General features: G+C 43.1%; 1 protein-coding gene across 3 annotated transcripts; it reads right to left on the bottom strand.

Moving 5' to 3' along the window:
- Window positions 1-300: 300 nt before the first annotated feature.
- Window positions 301-20,695, bottom strand: LZIC (leucine zipper and CTNNBIP1 domain containing). Of its 3 annotated transcripts, none has more exons than XM_074380043.1 (7): window positions 20,451-20,695; window positions 15,452-15,560; window positions 13,794-13,929; window positions 11,644-11,742; window positions 10,072-10,167; window positions 6,363-6,444; window positions 301-5,144 (listed from the first exon to the last, which is right to left on the bottom strand). In XM_074380043.1, exons 1-7 carry the CDS (start codon window positions 20,503-20,505, stop codon window positions 5,086-5,088), a joined length of 636 nt encoding a protein of 211 aa, XP_074236144.1. In that variant the 5' UTR covers window positions 20,506-20,695; the 3' UTR covers window positions 301-5,085. The 3 variants fall into 3 exon arrangements, with proteins under 3 accessions (XP_074236144.1, XP_074236143.1, XP_010336830.1); XM_010338528.3 differs by having other exon boundaries at window positions 471-5,144; window positions 20,394-20,483; XM_074380042.1 differs by lacking the exon at window positions 6,363-6,444 and having other exon boundaries at window positions 20,394-20,483.
- Between the last annotated feature and the right edge of the window lie 271 nt (window positions 20,696-20,966).

Below are 20,966 nucleotides of genomic sequence, written 5' to 3' on the forward strand. Positions count from 1 at the left end.
TCTGCTGCCTAGGCTGGAGTGCAGTGGTACAATCTCGGCTCACTGCAACCTCCGCCTCCTGAGTTCAAGCGATTCTCCTGTCTCAGACTCCTGAGTAGCTGCGAAATACAGGCCCCTGCCACTATGCCCAGCTAATTTTTGTATTTTTAGTAGAGACAGGATTTCACCATATTGGCCAGGCTGGTCTCGAACTCCTTACCTCATGTCCACTCACCTTGGCCTCCCAAAGTGCTGGGATTACAGGCATGAGCCACGGCGCCTAGCCAACAGTTTTAATTTACATACTAATGCTGAAAAACATTTTAGGAGGCAAAGAAGAACATTTATTGGTCTTAGCAATAAGCACAGTAAGAAAGAAAAACATGGACAGGAAGGTGTGAAAGGCTCTAGACAAAATGGTCTGGGTTGATTTTTTTCTCTAAGAATTTCCAATTATCCATCATTCACTGTAAAAAAAAATACCATTTCAATTGTGGAGTTGCATAGTCTTTTATTTTTCTAAAGATGACCATTCTATGTTTAATGTCTTCAGCAGAAGATCTGAAAATCAGTTAACAACCCATTTGTCCCAACTCCACCTCTTCCTGGCAACAATTCCTCATTCTGCTACTGGATTTCTTCCTTTACCACCCACCTAACATATGTCTTACTGCTCACAGGATCAAAAGAAAACAAAACAAAACATTGAAACATCCGAGTAGTTTAAAACACTAGATTTCATTCAATGGCCCAATTGGACACTTGCTCATTGAAACTTATTTCTGCTTCAGCTCTAGTTATTTGAGAAATACAGGAATTCTTTTCACCAAAATATTAGCCTGACACAAGAATGTTGAAAAGTTAGCTGCCTTAGCATTATTGCTGCCTGTAACCTCCAAAGACATCTGAACATCTAGATTTTAAATGTAGCAAAAAGTGGAAGAGAAACACAGTTTATAAGTCATTTAATAACTATAATTGCATAGAATTTACTCACTTTTCAACTACTTTTTCTGAATGAATGCCAAATTTGTGATACAAAATGTATCCAATGGTGCTTAGGAGGGCTGTTAAATGGTGAGTTAGCTTTCCAGGTAAAAACTGTATCTGCATTAACAAAGAGAGGGGAATGCACGAAAATCCTGAGGTAGGTCCTACTATCACCATTGAGTAGAAAAGGAGGCTCAAAAGTTTAAGTAACACACAAAAGGTCACACAGCTGTGACTGTCAATGTCTTGTTGGGCAACGCAAACTAGGCCACTTTTAAAGTAAGGTAATTTTTTTTTTTTGAGATGGGCTGTTGCCCAGGCTGGAGTGCAGTGGCATGACCTCGGCTCACTGCAACCTCCACCTCCCGGGTTCAAGCAATTCTCTTGCCTCTCAGCTATTACAGGCTCCCACCACTACGCCAAGCTAATTTTTGTAGAGATAGTGTTTCACTATATTGGCCACACTGGTCTGGGACTCCTGACCTTGTGATCTGCCCATCTTGGCCTCTCAAAGTGTTGGCATTACAGGTGTAAGCCACTGTGCCCAGCTGATGGGAAGAATCTTCTATGGCTTAAAAAACAAATGTAGCAATCCCATTCCTAGATATACACCCAAAATAATTGAAAACAGGTATTCAAACAAATATTTGTACACAAATGTTCATTGAAGCATGATTCATGATAGCCAAAAGAAGGAAACAACCCAAATCATCAACAGATACTGGATTAAACAAAATGTGGTATTCATACAATGGAATATTATTTAGCTGTAAAAAGGAATAAAGTACTGATACATGCTATAATATTGATTAACCTTGAAAATATGATGATGGCTGGGCACAGTGGCTCACACCTATAATCCCAGCACTTTGAGAGGCTGAGGCAAGTGAATTACCTGAGGTCAGTTCAAGACCAGCCTGACCAGCTGGGCACAGTGGCTCACACCTATAATCCCAGCACTTTGGGAGGCTGAGGCTTGTGGATCATTTGAGGTCAGGAGTTTGAGATCCAACATGGTGAAACCTCGTGTCTACTAAAAATACAAAAAGAAGCCAGGCATGGTGGTACATGCCTGTAATCCCAGCTACTTAGGAGGCTGAGGCAGGAGACTTGCTTAAACCCGGGAAGACCTTCTGTCAAAAAAAAACCACAAAAAACAAAAAACAAAACAAAAAACCCGGGAAGAGGAGGTTGCAGTGAGCTGAGATCATGCCACTGCATTCCAGCCTGAGTGAGTGACAGAGACTCCATCTCAAAAAAAAAAAAAAAAAAAAAAAGACCAGCCTGACTAACATGGTGAAATCCTGTCTCTACTAAAAACACAAAAACTAGATGGTCATGGTAGCACATGCCTATAATCCCAGCTGCTTGGGAGGCTGGGGCAGGAGAATAACTTGAACCCGGGAGGCAGAGGCTGTAGTGAGTCAAGATTGTGCCATTGCACTCCAGCCTGGGCAACAAGAGTGAAACTCCATACCCAAAAAAGAAAATATTATGCTAAACAAAAGAAGCCAGACACATAAAAAGGCCATGTATCTTATGATTCCATTTATATGAAATATCCAGAATAGGTAAATCCATAAAGATGGGGCAGATTAGTGGCTGTTAGCAGACAGAGGAGACGGGACTGGGGAATAACTGCTTAATAGCTATAGGGCCTCCTTTGGGGGTGATATCAATGTTCGGGCACTAGAGTAGTGATGGTTGCACAACACTGGGAATGTTCTGCCACTGAACTGTACACTTTAAAATGGTGAATCTTATGATATATGAATTTTACCTCCTTTAAAATAAATACAGAAAAATGAAGTAAGGATTGACCATAAAGCCTTAGATGAATAGCAGGTAATTTGCTTTTTCTTGGTTTGTCACAATTTCAGTAAGTGTTTTGTTTTCAATTTTAATTTTTGAGATGGGAGTCTTGCTCTGTCCCCCAGGCTGGGGTGCAGTGGTGTGATCTCAGCTCACTACAACCTCGCCTCCCAGGTTCAAGCAATCCCCCTGCCTCAGATTCCTGAGCAGCTTGGGTTACAGGTATGCGCTACCATGCCTGGCTAATTTTTCTATTTTTAGTAGAGACGAGGTTTCACCATGTTGGCCAGGTTGGTCTTGAACTCCTGACCTCGGGTGATCCACCCGCCTCAGCTTCCCAAAGTGCTGGGATTACAGATATGAGCCACCGTGCCCAGACTGAGTTTTTGACAGTCATAAATCAGTATGTAAAAATTAACATGCCGGGTGAGGTGGCTCATGCCTGTAATCCCAGAACTTTGGGAGGCCAAGGCGGGTGGATCACGAGATCGGGAGTTTGAGATGAGCCTGACCAATGTGGAGAAACCCTGTTTCTAATAAAATTACAAAATTAGCCAGGCATGGTGGCACATGCCTGTAATCTCAGCTACTTGGGAGGCTGAGGCAGAATAGCTTAAACTCAGGAGGTGGAGTTGTGGTGAGCCAAGATGACACCATTGCAGTCAGGCCTGGGCAGAAAGAGCAAAACTCTGTCTAAAAAAAAAAAAAAGCAACCCACTAAAAGTTCCAAATAAGGCATCAGTGTAGCTGAGGTCCTCTAATCTGTCTGGTTGGCAAAGCACCTAGTAGTTTACAGTATAGAAGAAGCTTTAAAAATGCTTTTAGGCCGGGCGCGGTGGCTCAAGCCTGTAATCCCAGCACTTTGGGAGGCTGAGGCGGGCGGATCACGAGGTCAAGAGATCGAGACCATCCTGGTCAACATGGTGAAACCCTGTCTCTACTAAAAATACAAAAAATCAGCTGGGCATGGTGGCACGTGCCTGTAATCCCAGCTACTCAGGAGGCTGAGGTAGGAGAATTGCCTGAACCCAGGAGGCGGAGGTTGCGGGGAGCCGAGATCGTGCCATTGCACTCCAGCCTGGGTAACAAGAGCGAAACTCTGTCTCAACAACAACAACAACAACAAAAAAAAAAAAAAAAAAAAAAAAAAAAAATGCTTTTAATTTGTATAAAGTGCAAAGCAAAAATATTGAGAAGCACATGATCCCAGGATACTTAGTTAAAAAAAAAAGAAGAAAAAAAAAAAAAAAGAGAGAGAAGCACATGAAAGGATATAAAATGGCCAGAGCCTAAGAAATAAGCTAATATACATGCATATGGACATATCCACATATTTGAGCATGCAGAGACATGTAAATACTCAGGAGAGAAATTTGCTTTTCCTCTTACTTTGTGTTTCTCCAAAAACTGAAGAGTAGATAACAGCTGACAGTTACCACCCTCTGAGTGTGACAAGAGGTCACACACAGGGAGGGCCTCTAGCTGCCATTTCCTATTGCTTCCCTGGTGAAACAACCAGGCTGGTAAGTCACTTTAGGAGACGCTCAACAGGGCTCCCATTGTTCCAACCTCAAAATTCTGAGATACAAGAGGCCCCATTCATACAGACAGCTTACAGGCTGGGGGATGGTCCCTTCATGTGCAGTCAACTTTTTATTGGGACACTGAATTTTCAAAAACACTGACTTGCCCTAATAATGTTATTTTTTATAAAATGGTACCAAAATAAAATTCAAGATATTAAACCAGGAGCCAGGACACCTGAGTTTTACGAAAACATCAGCTCTCTAATGTAACTTTAAGCAAGTCACTTGCTCTTTCTGGACCTCAGTTTCCTTGTTTGTAAAAACAGAAATGATTTCTAAGATCCCTTGGAACTCTAAAATTCTATGAACACATACGAAGTCTACTGAGCTTGCTTCACTGTTCATTCCAATGAGTGGGGATAAGTTATAAGCAGAAAAATATCATTACTACATATCTTTTCATTCACTATCAACACTTAAAAACAAATAGTCTTAATAAAAACCAAGTCCACTTTGTTTTCTCTTTTAGACAAATCACAAGTAGAGTTCAGTGAGTCCCTATCACAGCAAGTTCAGGATCACTCAAGCAGGTAACCCCACACAATGCACAATGATGAAGAGCATAAACACAAGCCATAAGTATACTTTTATGTCACTTTTCTTAGGTTATTGATGCATTTCCAAAATCTCTTCATTTCTTTGCATAACTGAAAACCCCCAGAGGAAAGATGCCATTTACAATAAGAATGTGATCAATGTTACAAGCTTCCGCACCATGTCATTTTTTTGTTTTTTCAACCTCAAAACTTGCCAGAGCAAGGACTTTGTCTCCAGAGCCTAAGAATAAAGACACATAATAAACAAAAAGATTATTTCGAGTACAGTTACAATTCCTGGTAAAGTGGGAAAAAAATCTATCATATACATATTAAAACAAAAAATATAATTAGCCTCCATTATCAGTATATTAACCACTACACACTCCCACTGCCATCCCCATTTCCTTCCCTCTGCACAAACAATCCAGCTATAAAGGGGAACATATTAGTTATAAATCCTTACTCCAGCTCTAGCTATGAAATAGAATATGTAAAATTTTATTTTAAAATATTTTGTAGGGGAGACAGGTCTTGCTCTGCCACCCAGGCTGGAGCAATGGCATGATCTTGGCTCACTGCAGCCTCAAATGCCTGGGCTCAAGTGACCCTCCTGCCTCAACCTCTCGAGTAGCTAGAACTATAGGTGCATGCCACTATGCCTGGCTAATTTTTTTCTTTTTTCTTTTTTTTTTTTTTTTTTTTTTTTTTTTTGAGACGGAGTTTCACTCTTGTTACCCAGGCTGGAGTGCAATGGCGCGATCTCGGCTCACCGCAACCTCCGCCTCCTGGGCTCAGGCAATTCTCCTGCCTCAGCCTCCTGAGTAGCTGGGATTATAGGCACGTGCCACCACGCCCAGCTAATTTTTTGTATTTTTAGTAGAGACGGGGTTTCACCATGTTGACCAGGATGGTCTTGATCTCTCGACCTCGTGATCCACCCGCCTCGGCCTCCCAAAGTGCTGGGATTACAGGCTTGAGCCACCGCGCCCGGCCTTATTTTTTTCTTTTTAATTTTGCAGACAAAGTGTCTCACCATATTGCCTAGGCTGGTCTAGAACTCCTGGCCTTAAGCATATAATTTTAGTTTATTGTTATATTTACATCTACCTGACAAGCATTTTAAAAACATTAGGCTGCATTATTTAATTTAATTAATTAATTAGTTTTTTAAAAGATGGGGTTTCACCATGTTGGTCAGGCTGGTCTTGAACTCCCAACCTCAGGTGATCCACCCACCTTAGCCTCCAAAGTGCTTGGATTACAGACGTGAGCCACTACACACAGCCAATTTATTCTGAATATTGGGAAATAAAACCAATACAATGAATTTATAAACAAAACAATTCTGGTTTCACTCTTAAGCTCAAGAAAAGGTTATTACATTATTTCGACCACACTCTCCTTCAGTTTGGAGCAATAGTATATGACCAGCTTTCAGAAATATGAGGGCACTCACCAAGGTCTGTAGAGACTTTCTCAAACTGGCTGAGTATAGCACCTGCATTTGCTGACAAGAAGGCCTCATCGTCTGCAGTCAGCTAAACAAAATGAAACAAAGTCTAGTTGAGTGAGTAAATGCTACAGGAGGTTCTAAAAACCAGTTAAGGGCCGGGCGCGGTGGCTCAAGCCTGTAATCCCAGCACTTTGGGAGGCCGAGGTGGGTGGATCACAAGGTCAAGAGATCGAGACCGTCCTGGTCAACATGGTGAAACCCTGTCTCTACTAAAAATACAAAAAAAAAAAAAAAATTAGCTGGGCATGGTAGCACATGCCTGTAATCCCAGCTACTCAGGAAGCTGAGGCAGGAGAATTGCCTGAACCCAGGAGGCGGAGGTTGCGGTGAGCCGAGATCGCGCCATTGCACTCCAGCCTGGGTAACAAGAGCGAAACTCCGCCTCAAAAAAATAATAAATTAAAAAAATAAATAAATAAAATAAAAACCAGTTAAGAATGTCTCAGGAGGCTGGGCATGTTGGCTCACACCTGTAATCCCTGCACTTTGGAAGGCCGAGGCAGGTGGATCACCTGAGGTCAGGAGTTCAAGACCAGCCTGGCCAACATGATGAAACCCCACCTCTACTAAAAATACAAAAAATTAGCTGGGCATGGTGATGCATGCCTATAATCCCAGCTACTCAGGAGGCTGAGACAGGAGAATCACTTGAACCCAGGAGGCGGAGGTTGCAGTAACTGAGATCTCACCATTGGACTCCAGCCTAGGGAACAAAAGCAAAACTTTGTCTCAAAAAAAAAAAAAAAAAAAAAAGAGGAGGCCAGGCATGGTGGCTCACGCCTGTAATCCCAGCACTTTGGGAGGCTGAGGCGGGTGGATCAGTGAGGTCAGGAGTTCAAGACCAGCCTGGACAACAAGGCAAAACCCTGTCTCTACTAAAAATACAAAAATTAGCCAGCCATGGTGGCGGGCACCTATAATTCCACCTACTTGGGGGGCTGAGGCAGGAGAATCACCTAAACCCGGGAGGCAGAGGTTGCAGTGAGCTGAGATCACACCATTGCACTCCAGCCTGGGCAACAAGAGCGAAACTCCATCTCAAAAAAAAAAAAAAAAAAAGTCTTAGGACCACAAACTAGACCACAGATCAAGATGTTCTGTATCAAAAATTCATATTTTTTCGGAGAGAGATCCAAGATGACTGATCACTAGCAGCTCGGGATTGTAGCTCCCAGTGAAAGCGCAAAGAACGAGAGGACGCCACACCTTCAAATGAATTCTTGTTGCTCATGCACCAGGAGATTCCCAGCGGAGGAGCCCCACGGGTCGCCAGCGCGACTCTTGTGACCGGCGAGGCGGTTTTGCCGGTGCCTCGGAGCGTCGGTTCTTGGTGCAGAGTCAGAAAAGCACCATCAACCTTAACGCCGCTGATTTAGTCGGCTCAGTGGGTTGCTCAGATTTCGGCACTGAGAATCAATAAGTTGGACGTCCACTCAGAAACCCAATTACAAAGACAGTAAATACAAAGACCACAGATCGATACATTTATAAGGAAGGGAAGAAAACAGCCAAAAAAGGCTGAGAATACCCAAGATCAGAACGCCTCTCCCTCCGCAGGGGATCCCAGTTCCTCATCAGCAATGGAACAAGGCTTGATGGAGAACGAGTGTGTTCCAATTACAGAAGCAGGCTTCAAAACGTGGATAATGAGAAACTTCTGTGAATTAAAAGAACTTGTTCTAACTCAATCTAAAGAAACAAAGAACTTAAAAAAAAAAGGTTTGATGAAATGTTAACAAGAATACACAATTTAGAGAGGAATATAAGTGAATTGATGGAGCTGAAAAACACAATACGAGAACTTCGTGAAGTATGCACAAGTTTTAACAGCCGAATTGATCAAGCAGAAGAAAGGATATCAGAGGTCGAAGACCAACTCAATGAAATAAAACAAGAAGACAATATTAGAGAAAAAAGGATAAAAAGGAACGAGCAAAGTCTCCAAGAAATATGGGACTATGTGAAAAGACCTAATCTACGCTTGATAGGTGTACCTGAATGTGACCAAGAGAATGAATCCAAGCTGGAAAATACGCTTCAGGATATTATTCAGGAAAATTTTCCCAACCTAGTAAGGCAGGATAATATTCAACTCCAGGTAATACAGAGAACACGACAAAGATTTTCCTCAAGAAGAGCAACTCCAAGGCACATAATCGTCAGATTCACCAGGGTTGAAATGAAGGAGAAAATACTAAGGGCAGCCAGAGAGAAAGGTCAGGTTACCCACAAAGGGAAGCCTATCAGACTTACAGCAGATCTCTCAGCAGAAACCCTACAAGCCAGAAGAGAGTGGGGACCAATATTCAACATCCTTAAAGAAAAGAACTTTCAACCAAGAATTTCACATCCAGCCAAACTAAGCTTCATAAGTGAAGGAAAAATAAAAGTTTTTTCTGAATAAACAAGCACTCAGAGATTTCATCACCACCAGACCTGCTTTACAAGAGCTTCTGAAAGAACCACTACACATAGAAAGGAACAAACAGTATCAGCCTTTCTAAAAAATACTAAAAAGAGCATCAATAAAATGAAGAATTTACATCAACTAATGGGCAAAATAGCCAGCTAATATTAAATGGCAGTATTAAACTCACATATGTCATTATTAATTCTAAATTTAAATCGACTAAATCCCCCAATCCAAAGACAGACGGCCAATTTGAATAAAAAACTAAAACCCATCAGTATGCTGTATCCAGACCCATCTCACATTTAAGGATACACAAAGACTCAAAACAAGGGATGGAGAAAGATTTACCAACCAAACAGAGAGCTAAAATAAATAAATAAAAAGCAGAAGTTACAATTTTTGCCTCTGATAAAATAGTCGTTAAAGCAACAAGGATCAAAAGAAGCAAAGAAGGACATTATGTAATGATAAAAGGATCAATGCAACAACAAGAAGAGCTAAAGATGCTAAATATATACGAACCCAATACAGGAATACCCAGACATACAAGACTAATAAAGAGACTTAGACTCCCACACAATAATAGTGGGAGACTTCAACATTAATATTAGACAGATCAATGAGACAGAAGATGAACAACGATATCCAGGACTTGAACTCAGATCTGGAACAAGTAAACGTAATTAACATTTATAGAACTCTCCACTTTAAATACACAAAATATACACTCTTATCAGTACCACATCATATCAACTTAGAAGTTTAAATGAAATGTTGGTTGGCTCCTTGTTTGTTATTCTCTTCCCTCATTTTCTTTTATGTCTCCATTATAGGACAATTATAGGCATACCCATATTTAGATTGCATTCTAGCCTGGGCAATAAAGCAACACCCCCATCCTCTCTCCCTCTTCCTCTTTTTATTCTTAAAAAAAAATATACATATATATATATTATATATATATATTATATACATATATATTATATATATACATATATATTATATATATATTACATACATATATATTATATATACTACATACATATATATTATATATATATTACATATATATATTATATATATATATACCATTGATGATGTCTGGAACTTACTTTCCCATGGTTCAGAAAAAAAGAAGGAATGTTTGTGAATGAGGGGAGGGGCAGAAAGCAAAAAGAAAAAAAAAAAAAAGAAAAATTCATACTTTTTCTTTGTACCTAACATATTAAATACTGGTACCTTTTCTCCAAGTTTCCTGAGAGCTGTTAGTATCTCCACTTTCTGCTGTGTGTACAGGTCTCTTTCCAGCTTTCCTACCATCAGATCTCTATCCATCTAAAATGTATGAATGCAAGGCATATGTCACTTAAGTGAAAAACATTCTATATACAAAATATAGCTTTTCAGACCTACTATTTTAAAAAAATCCTCTATCTGATTAATATTATAAAGAACTACAGAAATAATCCAAGAAAAATATGATAGAAATGTTAAATGCTTATCCAGTGTGAATATCCTTATGGAAACACAATAAATAAATAAATAAATAAATAAATAAACAAACAAACAAATGTTAAATGCAGTTCTAATAAATTATCTCGTAAAATATCACCCCTTCCACCTGAAACAATAGCATGTACTATACTTTGGTACTACTGAAAGCACTTTTATGTCTATTACTTCACTTAATCCTCATAACCACCATAAGAGGAAGGGACTATCACTGTCACCTTTTTACAGACAGAGAAACCTAGGCACAAAGGGGATGAATAAAATAACTTGTCCAGGCCTGGTGCAATGGCTTACACCTGTAATCTTCGCACTTTGGAAGGCTGAGGTGGGTGGATTGCCCAAGCTCAGGTGTTTGAGACCAGCCTGGCTAACATGGTGAAATCCCGTCTCTATGAAAAACACAAAAATTAGCCAGGTGTGGTGGTGTGCACCTGTGGGCCCAGTTACTTGGGAGGCAGAGGCAGGAGAATGGCTTCAACCCGGGAGGCAGAGGTTGTAGTGAGCCAAGATTGCGCCACTGCACTCCAGCCTGGGTAACAGAACAAGACCCTATCTCAAAAACCAAACCAAAACAAAACAAAAGACACAAAATGCTAGGCGCAGTGGCTCACACCTATAATCCCAGCATTTTGGGAGGCCAAGGCAGGTAGATCACTTGAGGTCAGGAGCTCAAGACCAGCCTGGACAACATGTTGAAACTCCGATTCTACTGAAAATACAAAAAATTGGCTAGGCATGGTGGTGTGCGCCTGTAGTCCCAGCTAGGGACTGAAGGAGGCTGAGGTAGGAGAATTGCTTGAACCCGGGAGGCGGAGGTTGCAGTGAGCCAAGATCATGCCATTGCACTCCAGCCGGGGCAAGAGAACAAGACCCCATCTCAAAAAAACACAAAAAACAAAAAACAAAGAAACAAAAAAGCCTATAAGCAGACTTCTGGAAGTACGTATCAGGTTCATAAAGATACTTGAAATTCTTAGATGAGATAGGCCACACGTGCATACAAGCAATGTTGCTAATGAATTCTCAATGTGATTTCAAGTTAGAGCTCCAGAAGTAAATGGTAAAACATTAAAGGTGGAGTCCAGGTAGAAGTGGTCAGTGGCAATTTAAACTGCCATATTTTGTTTAAAGCCCTACATTTCTTATCAACCATAATTGCTCTAAGTACTAATTTTGTCAGAAGATTGTCAGTTGTGGCTCTAAAATCAACTGTCAATTTTTAAGCCATAGGATATCATAACGAATTGGCCTAGGAAATGAAACACACACAGCAAGTGAATCAATTTAAAGAAATTTTACCTCTGCTAACCTGGTCCGAAGCTGACCTGGTTGTTTCTTTGCAAATAATCTGATGACCTCTGGGGTTTTAAAGGCCTGGCTGATAGCTGCCTGAATAGCCTAGAAACACAAGAAGGCAAAAACTAACCAAAACAGTCGAACAAATCAGATACTGCAATAACTTGAGGAATGGCTCTTTAATCTTTGTTTATCAAGGTTTACTGGTTCCTGTCACTGGAAGCAATTACATAACTAAATGAAGATCTGGAAGGATATGTTGTTTATGCATAAGCAGACACTCATGTAGAAGTTACACCTTGGGTGGCCAAGGCAGAAGGATTGCTTGAGCCCATAAGTTTGAGACCAGCCTCGGCAATGTTGCAAGATCCTGTCTCTAAACAAATTTTTTTAAATAGTCAGGTGTGGTGGCGCATGCCCATGGTCCCAGGTACTTAAAAGACTTGAGGGGTGAAAAGCACCACCTCTGCACGCTAGCCTGGGTGACCCTGTCTCTTTAAAAACAAACAAACAAACAAACAAAAAACGCAAAGTCCAGTCACAGTGACTCACGCCTGTAATCCCAGCATTCTGGGAAGCTGAGGCAGGCAGATCATGAGTTCAGGAGTTCAAGACCAGCCTCGGCAATATGGTGAAATCCCATCTTTACTAGTAATACAAAAATTAGCCAGGCGTGGTGGTGTGTACCTGTGGTCCCAGCTACTCAGGAGGCTGAGGCAGGAGAATAGCTTGAACCTGGAAGGTAGAGGTTGCAGTAAACTGAGATCATGCCACTGTACTCTAGCCTGGGTGACAGAGCAAGACTCCGTCTCAAAAAAAAAAGAGCTAGGCGTGCTGGCTCACGCCTGTAATCCAAGCACTGGGAGGCTGAGGCGGGCGGATCATGAGGTCAAGAGATCGAGACCATCCTGTCAACATGGTGAAACCCCTTGTTTAAAAATATCTACTAAAAATACAAAAATTAGCTGGGCTTGGTGGTACATGCGTGTAGTCACAGCTATTTGGGAGGCTCAGGCGAGAGAACTGCTTGAACCAGGGAGGGGGAGGTTGCAGTGAGCAAGCCACTGCACTCCAGCCTGGAGATAGAGCAAGACTGTCTCAAAAAAAAAAAAAAAAAAGTTACATGCAAAACATAAAACATGGTATATTTTCTATCAGAAATATACTTAATTTATTACTATTAATATTTTGTATTTAGAGATGGGGGTCTCACTATGTTGCGCAGGCTGGTCTTGATCTCCTGGGCTCTAAGCAATCCTCCTGCTGAATGCCTCAGCCCTTGGAGTAGCTGGGATTACAAGCAGGCACCACCACATCCAGCTTGAAATATACTTATAAAAAAGCTGGGTATCGCCGGGCGCGGTGGCTCAAGCCTGTAATCCCAGCACTTTGGGAGGCCGAGGCGGGTGGATCACGAGGTCGAGAGTTCGAGACCATCCTGGTCGACATGGTGAAACCCCGTCTCTACTAAAAATACAAAAAATTAGCTGGGCATGGTGGTGCGTACCTGTAATCCCAGCTACTCAGGAGGCTGAGGCAGGAGAATTGCCTGAACCCAGGAGGCGGAGGTTGCGGTGAGCCGAGATCGCGCCATTGCACTGCCTGGGTAACAGGAGCGAAACTCCATCTCAAAAAAAAAAAAAAAAAAAAAAAGCTGGGTATGGTAGTTTATGCCTATAATCTTTGGGAGGCTGAGGAAGGAGGATCACTTGAGCCCTGAAGGACAAGGCTGTAATGAGCCATGATCATGTCACTGCACTCCAGCCTGGGTGACAGAGAGAGAACTTGACTCAAAAAAAAAAGAAAAAAAAAACCGGCTGGACACAGTGGCTCATGCCTATAATCACAGCACTTTGGAAGGCCGAGGTGGGGAGATAACTTGAGGTCAGGAGTTCAAAACCAGCCTGGCCAACATTGTGAAACCCCACCTCTACTAAAAATATAAAAATTAGCTGGATGTGGAGGCGGGCGCCTATAATCCCAGCTACTTGGAAGGCTAAGTAAGGAGAATTGCTTGAATCCAGGAGGTGGAGGTTGCAGTGAGCCTAGACTGTGCCACTGCACTCCAGCCTGGGCGACAGAGTAAGATTCTGTTTCAAAAAAAAAAAGACAAAAACAAAGTCAGGCCTCTGTCACCTATATATTATACTTACCAACTGCATTCCACTTAGTTCATCTACCAAAGTCATATTTCCAGACATAATTTTCTTCAGTGAATCATTAAATTCACTTAGTTGCTCCAGAGTTTCCTTTTTGGTTTCTTCATATTCATCTGTATCAAGTTCCTCTCTGAAGTAGGTGAACATCATGATATGGAAAAATATAGAGTTCCAAGTGAAAAATGCAATCTTTGTACTTGTACATTAGAGAAAGGCTGAAGGGAAATATCAAAATGCTAACAATGAATGTGTTCACATAATAGCAGTATGGGCATTTTCCTACGATATGGTTACTTTGATAATTAAACATTTTTCTTTTACCACAACAAGGCATACTAAAAGAGACCACATAATAAGGCCAGGTGCCTTAGATCACACCTGTAATTCCAGCACTTTGGGAGGCTGAAGTGGGCAGATCGCCTGAGGTCAGGAGTTCGAGACCACCTGGCCAACACGGTGAAACCTGTCTCTACAAAAAAACAAAACAAAACAAAACAAAAATTAGCCGGGGGTGGGGGTGGTAGTACATGCCTGTAATCCCAGCTACTCGGGAGGCTGAAGCAGGAGAATTGCTTGAAACTGGGAGGTGGAGGCTGCAGTGAGCTGAGATTCACCACAGCACTCCAGTCTGGGCAACACAGCGAGACTGTTTCAAAAAAAAAAAAAAAAAAAAAAAATAGTAGTCCTTTGTGCAAGTAAGGCTGAAACTACACTCCAGAAGTTCAAGTAGTACCTTCTCAGCCTGAAGCAGGCAGGGTTGTTTTAAAGATAAGGTAGGTGTTATTTCTACCTCAACCTCAAGGTTAAGTATTTTGCCCAAGTTCACATGTACTTGGTAATTAACTGAATGAGTTTCATAACCCAGCCTTTATGACTCCAAAGCCTACAATGAGTTTACTTCTCTACTAGACAAAGCACTGTGAAGAACACTACAGGGGAATGCAGAATCACACATGGGGCTGCGTCCATGGAGCTAGCTGCAGAAGAAAAGCCATTTTGGCTGGGCGTGATGGCACAGGCCTGTAATCCCAGCACTCTGGGAGGCCACGGCAGGTGGATAATGAGGTCAAGAGATTGAGACCATCACGGTGAAACCTCGTCTCTACTAAAAATACAAACTTGGCTGGGCACAGTGTCTCACGCCTGTAATCCCAGCACTTTGGGAGGCCGAGGTAGATGGATTGCCTGAGCTCAGGAGTTCAAAGCCAGACTGGGCAACACGGTGAAACCTGTTTCTACTAAAATACAACAAACTAGCTGGGCCTGGTGGTGTGCGCCTGTAGTCCCAGCTACTCAGGAGGTTGAGGAAGGGGAATGCTTGAACCTGGGAGGCGGATGTTGTAATAAGCTAAGATTGCACCACTGTACTCCAGCCTGGGTGACAGAGCAAGACTCAACCTCCCAAAAAATAAATAAAATAAATAAAAATACAAAAATTAGCTGGGCATGGTGACATATGCCTGTAGTCCTAGCTACTCGGGAGGCTGAGGCAGGAGAATCACTTGAACCTTGGAGGTGGAGGTTGCAGTGATCCCAGATAGTGCCATTGCACTCCAACCTGGTGACAGAGCCATCTCAAAAAAAAAAAAGAAAGAAAGAAAGAAAGAAAGAAAAGCAATTTTATAGCTTAGCAATAACAATTAAACTCTTACCTGCATTCCTCCAGATCTTGTAATTGCTGCATTAGTCTATCCAACTGTTCTTCTAAATTCTGCTTTAATTTGCTTGTCTCTGTCTTTCCTCTGGAAGCCATTTTAATCTCTATGTGAAACAATAAACCCATATACTATATGAAATTAACATTAACAGTGCAATTTTTTTTTGTTTTAGTTTTTGTAGAGACAGGGTGTCACTATGTTTTCTAGGCTGGTCTCAAAGTCCTAGCCTGAAGTGATCTTCCCATATTGGACTCCCAAACAGGTGGGATTATAGGCATAAGCCATCACACCCGGTCCCCAGTACAATTAAAAATAGGCAGCTGGTGGTGGCGCGTGCCTGTAATCCCAGCTACTCAGGAGGCTGAGGCAGGAGAATTGCCTGAACCCAGGAGGCGGAGGTTGCGGTGAGCCGGGATCGCGCCATTGCACTCCAGCCTGGGTAACAAGAGCGAAACTCCGTCTCAAAAAAAAAAAAAAAAAAAGGCAGCTGGGTGCAATGGCTCATGCCTGTCTATAATCTCAGCACTTTGAGAGCCTGAGGTGGGAGGACTACTTGAGCCCCGGAGTTCGAGACCAGCCTGGACAACATAGTGAGACTTCATCTCTACAAAGAATAGAAAATCTTAGCTAGGCATGGTGGTAGATGCCTCTAGTCCCAGCTACTCAGGAGGCTGAAGTGGGAGGATTGCTTGAGCCTAGGAATTTGAGGCTGCAGCGAGCCATGATCTTGCCACTGCACTCTGGCCTGGCTGACAAGAGCGAGACCCTGACTCAAAAAACAGGCTACACTCTGGTGTCTGAAAGATAGTTATACAAAGAAAATCAATTTAGACATAAAAGTTTAAACTCATATAGTAATAACACTCCATAAAAATGCCTGAAAGCCCTCATTAAGTGACTTGACAAATTAATTAGAAGTCTTCATTATTGGTCTATTTTACTTTAAACAAATTTGATAAATGGAAATACAGATATATAAAGAAGTAGATCAAATGTGGTTTTGCTTTATGAAGTGAATCACTATAGCTTTTTTTTTTCATTTTTATAAGTATACTCCAGGACCTGAAAACTCCTGACATTATCTCATTGGTCTTACGTAAATTTACCTAATTACTTATGAGCATGAACATCCCCCTCTTTTTTTTCCCCTGAGAACGGGACTCACTCTGTAACCCAGGCTGGAGCATAGTCACACAATCACAGTTCACTATAGCCTCAGCCTCTCGAGCTCAAGCCATTTTTCCACCTCAGCCTCCTGAGTAGCTGGAACTACAGGCACACGCCATCATGCCTGGCTAATTTATTTTTTTGTAGAGATGGGATCTCCCTCTGTTGCCCAAGCTGGTCTTGAACTTCTGGACTCAAGGGATCTTCTGACCTCAGCCTCCCAAAATGCTGGGATTATAGGTGTTGAGCCCCCAAGCCCAGCTGATGAACATCTTTTTGGTGGGTGGATCACCTGAGGTCCGGAGTCTGAGACCAGCCTGACCAACATGGAGAAACCTCGCCTCTACTAAAAATACAAAATTAGCCAGGCGTGGTGGTGCATACCTATAATCCCAGCTACTCTGGAGGCTGAGGCAGGAGAATCGCTTGAACCCTGGAGGCAGAGGTTGTAGTGAGTCGAGATTGCACCATTGCACTCTAGCCTGGGCAACAAGAACAAAACTCTGTCTCAAAAAAAACCTAAACACCCCATAAAACTTTCCATTTGGGCCGGGCGCGGTGGCTCAAGCCTGTAATCCCAGCACTTTGGGAGGCCGAGGCGGGTGGATCACGAGGTCAAGAGATCGAGACCATCCTGGTCAACATGGTGAAACCCCGTCTCTACTAAAAATACAAAAAAATTAGCTGGGCATGGTGGCGTGTGCCTGTAATCCCAGCTACTCAGGAGGCTGAGGCAGAAGAATTGCCTGAACCCAGAAGGCGGAGATTGCGGTGAGCCGAGATCGCGCCATTGCACTCCAGCCTGGGTAACAAGAGCGAAACTCCGCCTCAAAAAAAAAAAAAAAAACTTTCCATTTAACTTATTAAAACATGTTTTGTTTTCCTAATATAATGAAATCATTACCAGATGTTTTGACATGTGTACTTCAAAGGAGAAGATTCTTACAGTATATTCGAAATAGAATATAGTGACAAAATATTACTCCCTAATTTTTTAAAATTGGTCTAAGTCCCGGGTGCAGTGGCTCACACCTATAACCCTAGTACTTTGGGAGGCCATGGCGGGTCGATCACTTGAGGTCGGGAGTTCGAGACCAGCCTGGCCAACGTGGTGAAACCCTGTCTCTACTAAAAATACAAAAATTAGCCAGATGTGGTGGTAGGCACCTATAATCGCAGCTACTTGGGAGACTAAGGCGGGAGAATTGCTTGAACCCGGGAGGTGGAGGTTGCAGTGAGCTGAGATTGTGCCACTGCACTCCAGCCTGGGCTACAGAGTGAGACTCTGTCCCAAAAAAAAAAAAAAAAAAAAAAAATTGGCGTGAATCATCAATGATATGCAAATATAAACAAGCATTATATCCTGAAGTGTAATTTATTATAGCTACATTTCATGTATAATAGTTTAGTGCATTTTTCCTGGAAATTGTTCATTTTAATATTTCTCTGAAGTCTGTAGAACTTTCCAGTAAAAGTTGAGGCAAACCCAAGATGTAACTGACAATGTCTTTTCAGATTTAGTTTCCTAGAGTCTAACCACACTGGATGACTTGCTGTTCCAAAAATGTCATGCATTCTTTTTTCTTTGAGACAGAGTTTCACTCTTGTTGCCCAGGCTAGAGTGCAGAGGCACTATCTCAGCTCACTGCAACCTCTGCTTCCCGGGCTCAAGTGATTCTCCTGCCTCAGCCTCCTGACCAGCTGGGATAACAGGCGCTCACCACTACGCCCAGCTAATTTCTGTATTTTCAGTAGAGACGGGGTTTCATCATGTTGGCCAGGCTGGTATCAAACTCCTGACCTTGTGATCCACCTGCCTCGGCTTCCCAAAGTGCTGGGATTACAGGCGTGAGCCACCGTGCCTGGCCTTTTTTTTTTTTTTTTTGGAGACAGAGTCTCACTGTTGCCCAGGCTGGAGTGTGCAGTGGTGTGATCTTGGCTCACTACAACCTCCGCCTCCTGGGTTCAAGCAGTTCTCCTGCCTCAGCCTCTCCAGTAGCTGGAACTACAGGCACATGTCACCACACCTAACTAATTTTTTTTTTTTTTTTTTGAGACGGAGTTTCGCTCTTCTTACCCAGGCTGGAGGGCAATGGCGCGATCTCGGCTCACTGCAACCTCCGCCTCCTGGGTTCAGGCAATTCTCCTGCCTCAGCCTCCTGAGTAGCTGGGATCACAGGCACGCGCCACCATGCCCAGCTAATTTTTTTTGTATTTTTAGTAGAGATGGGGTTTCACCATGTTGACCAGGATGGTCTCGATCTCTTGACCTCGTGATCCACCCGCCTCGGCCTCCCAAAGTGCTGGGATTACAGGCTTGAGCCACCGCGCCCGGCCAATTTTTGTATTTTTAAAAGAGACGGAGTTTCACCATGTTGTCCAGAGTAGTCTAGAACTCCTGACCTCTGGTGATCGACTCGCCTCGGTCTCCCAAAGTGATGGGATTACAGTCCTGAGTCACTGCGTCCCGCTGAAATCTTATTCTCTATTTAGCACTTATTTCTGCCTTCAATTATATGTGATTGCATTATAATACATTATTCCTCTCTTGACTAAACTCTGGAGAACAGAATATGACTGATTCCTCTCTTAGCTTTCTCAGTACCTAATACAGAACAGAAATTCAATAATTTGGTCAAATTTACAAAGGCTCAATATATTTAAGGAGCTAAAGCTATTCTGAATACATTTAGGTAAAAACGGATGTACTTTAAAAACCTTAACCTGGTGCTACATTAACTGGGATTTACCCTAGAAAGATTAACTCATTGGCAGCACCTAGTAGTCACTAAAGGTGGTGCATTTTTTTTTTTTTTTTTTTTTTTTTGAGACGAAGTTTCGCTCTTGTTACCCAGGCTGGAGTGCAATGGCGCAATACCGGCTCACCGCAACCTCCGCCCCCTGGGTTCAGGCAATTCTCCTGCCTCAGCCTCCTGAGTAGCTGGGATTACAGGCACGCGCCGCCAGGCCCAGCTAATTTTTTGTATTTTTAGTAGAAACGAGGTTTCACCATGTTGACCAGGATGGTCTCGATCTCTTGACCTCGTGATCCACCCGCCTCGGCCTCCCAAAGTGCTGGGATTACAGGCGTGAGCCACCGCGCCCGGCAAGGTGGTGCATTTTTTTTTTTTTTTTTTCAGCTGGAGTCTTACTCTGTCACCCAGGCTAGAGTTAGGTGGTGCGATCTCCGCTCACTGCAACCTCTGCCTCCCGAGTTCAAGCGATTCTCCTGCCACAGCCTGCCACAGCCTCCTGAGTTGCTGGGATTACAGGTGCATGCCACCATGCCCGGCTAATTTTCTTGTTTTTAGTAAAGACGGGATTTCCCCATGTTAGGATGCTCTGGATCTCCTGACTTCGTGATCCACCCGCCTCAGCGTTTTTTGTTTTGTTTTGTTTTGTTTGAGATGGTGTTTGGCCCTTGCTGCCCAGGCTGGAGTGCAATGGCGCGATCTCGGCTCATGGCAACCTCCGCCTCCGGGGTTCAAGAGATTCTCCTGCCTCAGCCTCCCGAGTAACTGGGATTACAGGCATGCGCCATCACGCCCGGCTACTTTTTGTATTTTTAGTAGATACGGGGTTTTTCCATGCTGGTCATGCTGGTGTTGAACTCCCGACCTCAGATGATCCGCCCACCTGGGCCTCCCAAAGTGCTGGCATTACAGGTGTGAGCCACCGCGCCAGGCTAAGGTGGTGTACTTTTACCGAAACTACAGAAACCGCTCTCAGACACTGTAATCTGGAGTGGAGGGTACTCATTCATGCTCACCTGTCTCTTAGTACTCTGATCTCTGCACGGTGCTGACCGGTCTCAAACTGCAGAAACCTCCAGTTCTTGACGTTCTGAGTGTCATAAACTTGAGGAAAATGAAATTATTCATCAGGACTACAAAAGGCTCAAAGTTCAAACCACCTGGGGGTGGAGATGGCTGGAAAAAAGGAAACCATTAACAAGTAATTTTATTTGCTCTATATAGACTTGCCCTAAGGCAGTTCAGATAACTTCCGCTAGAGCAGCCCGAGACATCACCAGCGGCGGCACTTTCTCCCCCGACCGCGCCTACTGCAGCCTTTCCGAGGTTTTTCCTAGCGAGGCCGAGGTCTTTGAGGAAAACCCCGCATCCGGACACGCCTTGGGGGAAGGCGTCAAACCCAGGGGCATAGAAAAGGTGAGGGCGGAGAGCACGTCTCTTTCTGGCTGAAAGTGAGCAGCGTTTGGCCCAGCACCAAGCGGAATCGGTGAAGAATCAGCTCCGGCCACCGCAGCAAATCCCACCCCACGCGGGAACTTGAAGCTCCGGCACTTAGATCCCGCGGTGGCGGGGCTCCACCAGGCCCCGGT

The sequence above is a fragment of the Saimiri boliviensis genome, chromosome 11, assembly GCF_048565385.1.
Source record: "Saimiri boliviensis isolate mSaiBol1 chromosome 11, mSaiBol1.pri, whole genome shotgun sequence".
NCBI classification, from domain to species: domain Eukaryota; kingdom Metazoa; phylum Chordata; class Mammalia; order Primates; family Cebidae; genus Saimiri; species Saimiri boliviensis.

Excerpts from the sequence above, each read along its gene's own strand:
- LZIC (XM_074380043.1), bottom strand. The coding sequence starts at position 20,505 with ATGAATAATTTCATTTTCCTCAAGTTTATGACACTCAGAACGTCAAGA. Across the intron at positions 11,743-13,793 it reads AACTAAGTGGAATGCAGTTG|GCTATTCAGGCAGCTATCAG; the intron begins GTAAGTATAATA and ends TTGTGTTTCTAG. Across the intron at positions 5,145-6,362 it reads GAAAGTCTCTACAGACCTTG|GCTCTGGAGACAAAGTCCTT; the intron begins GTGAGTGCCCTC and ends CTTTATTCTTAG.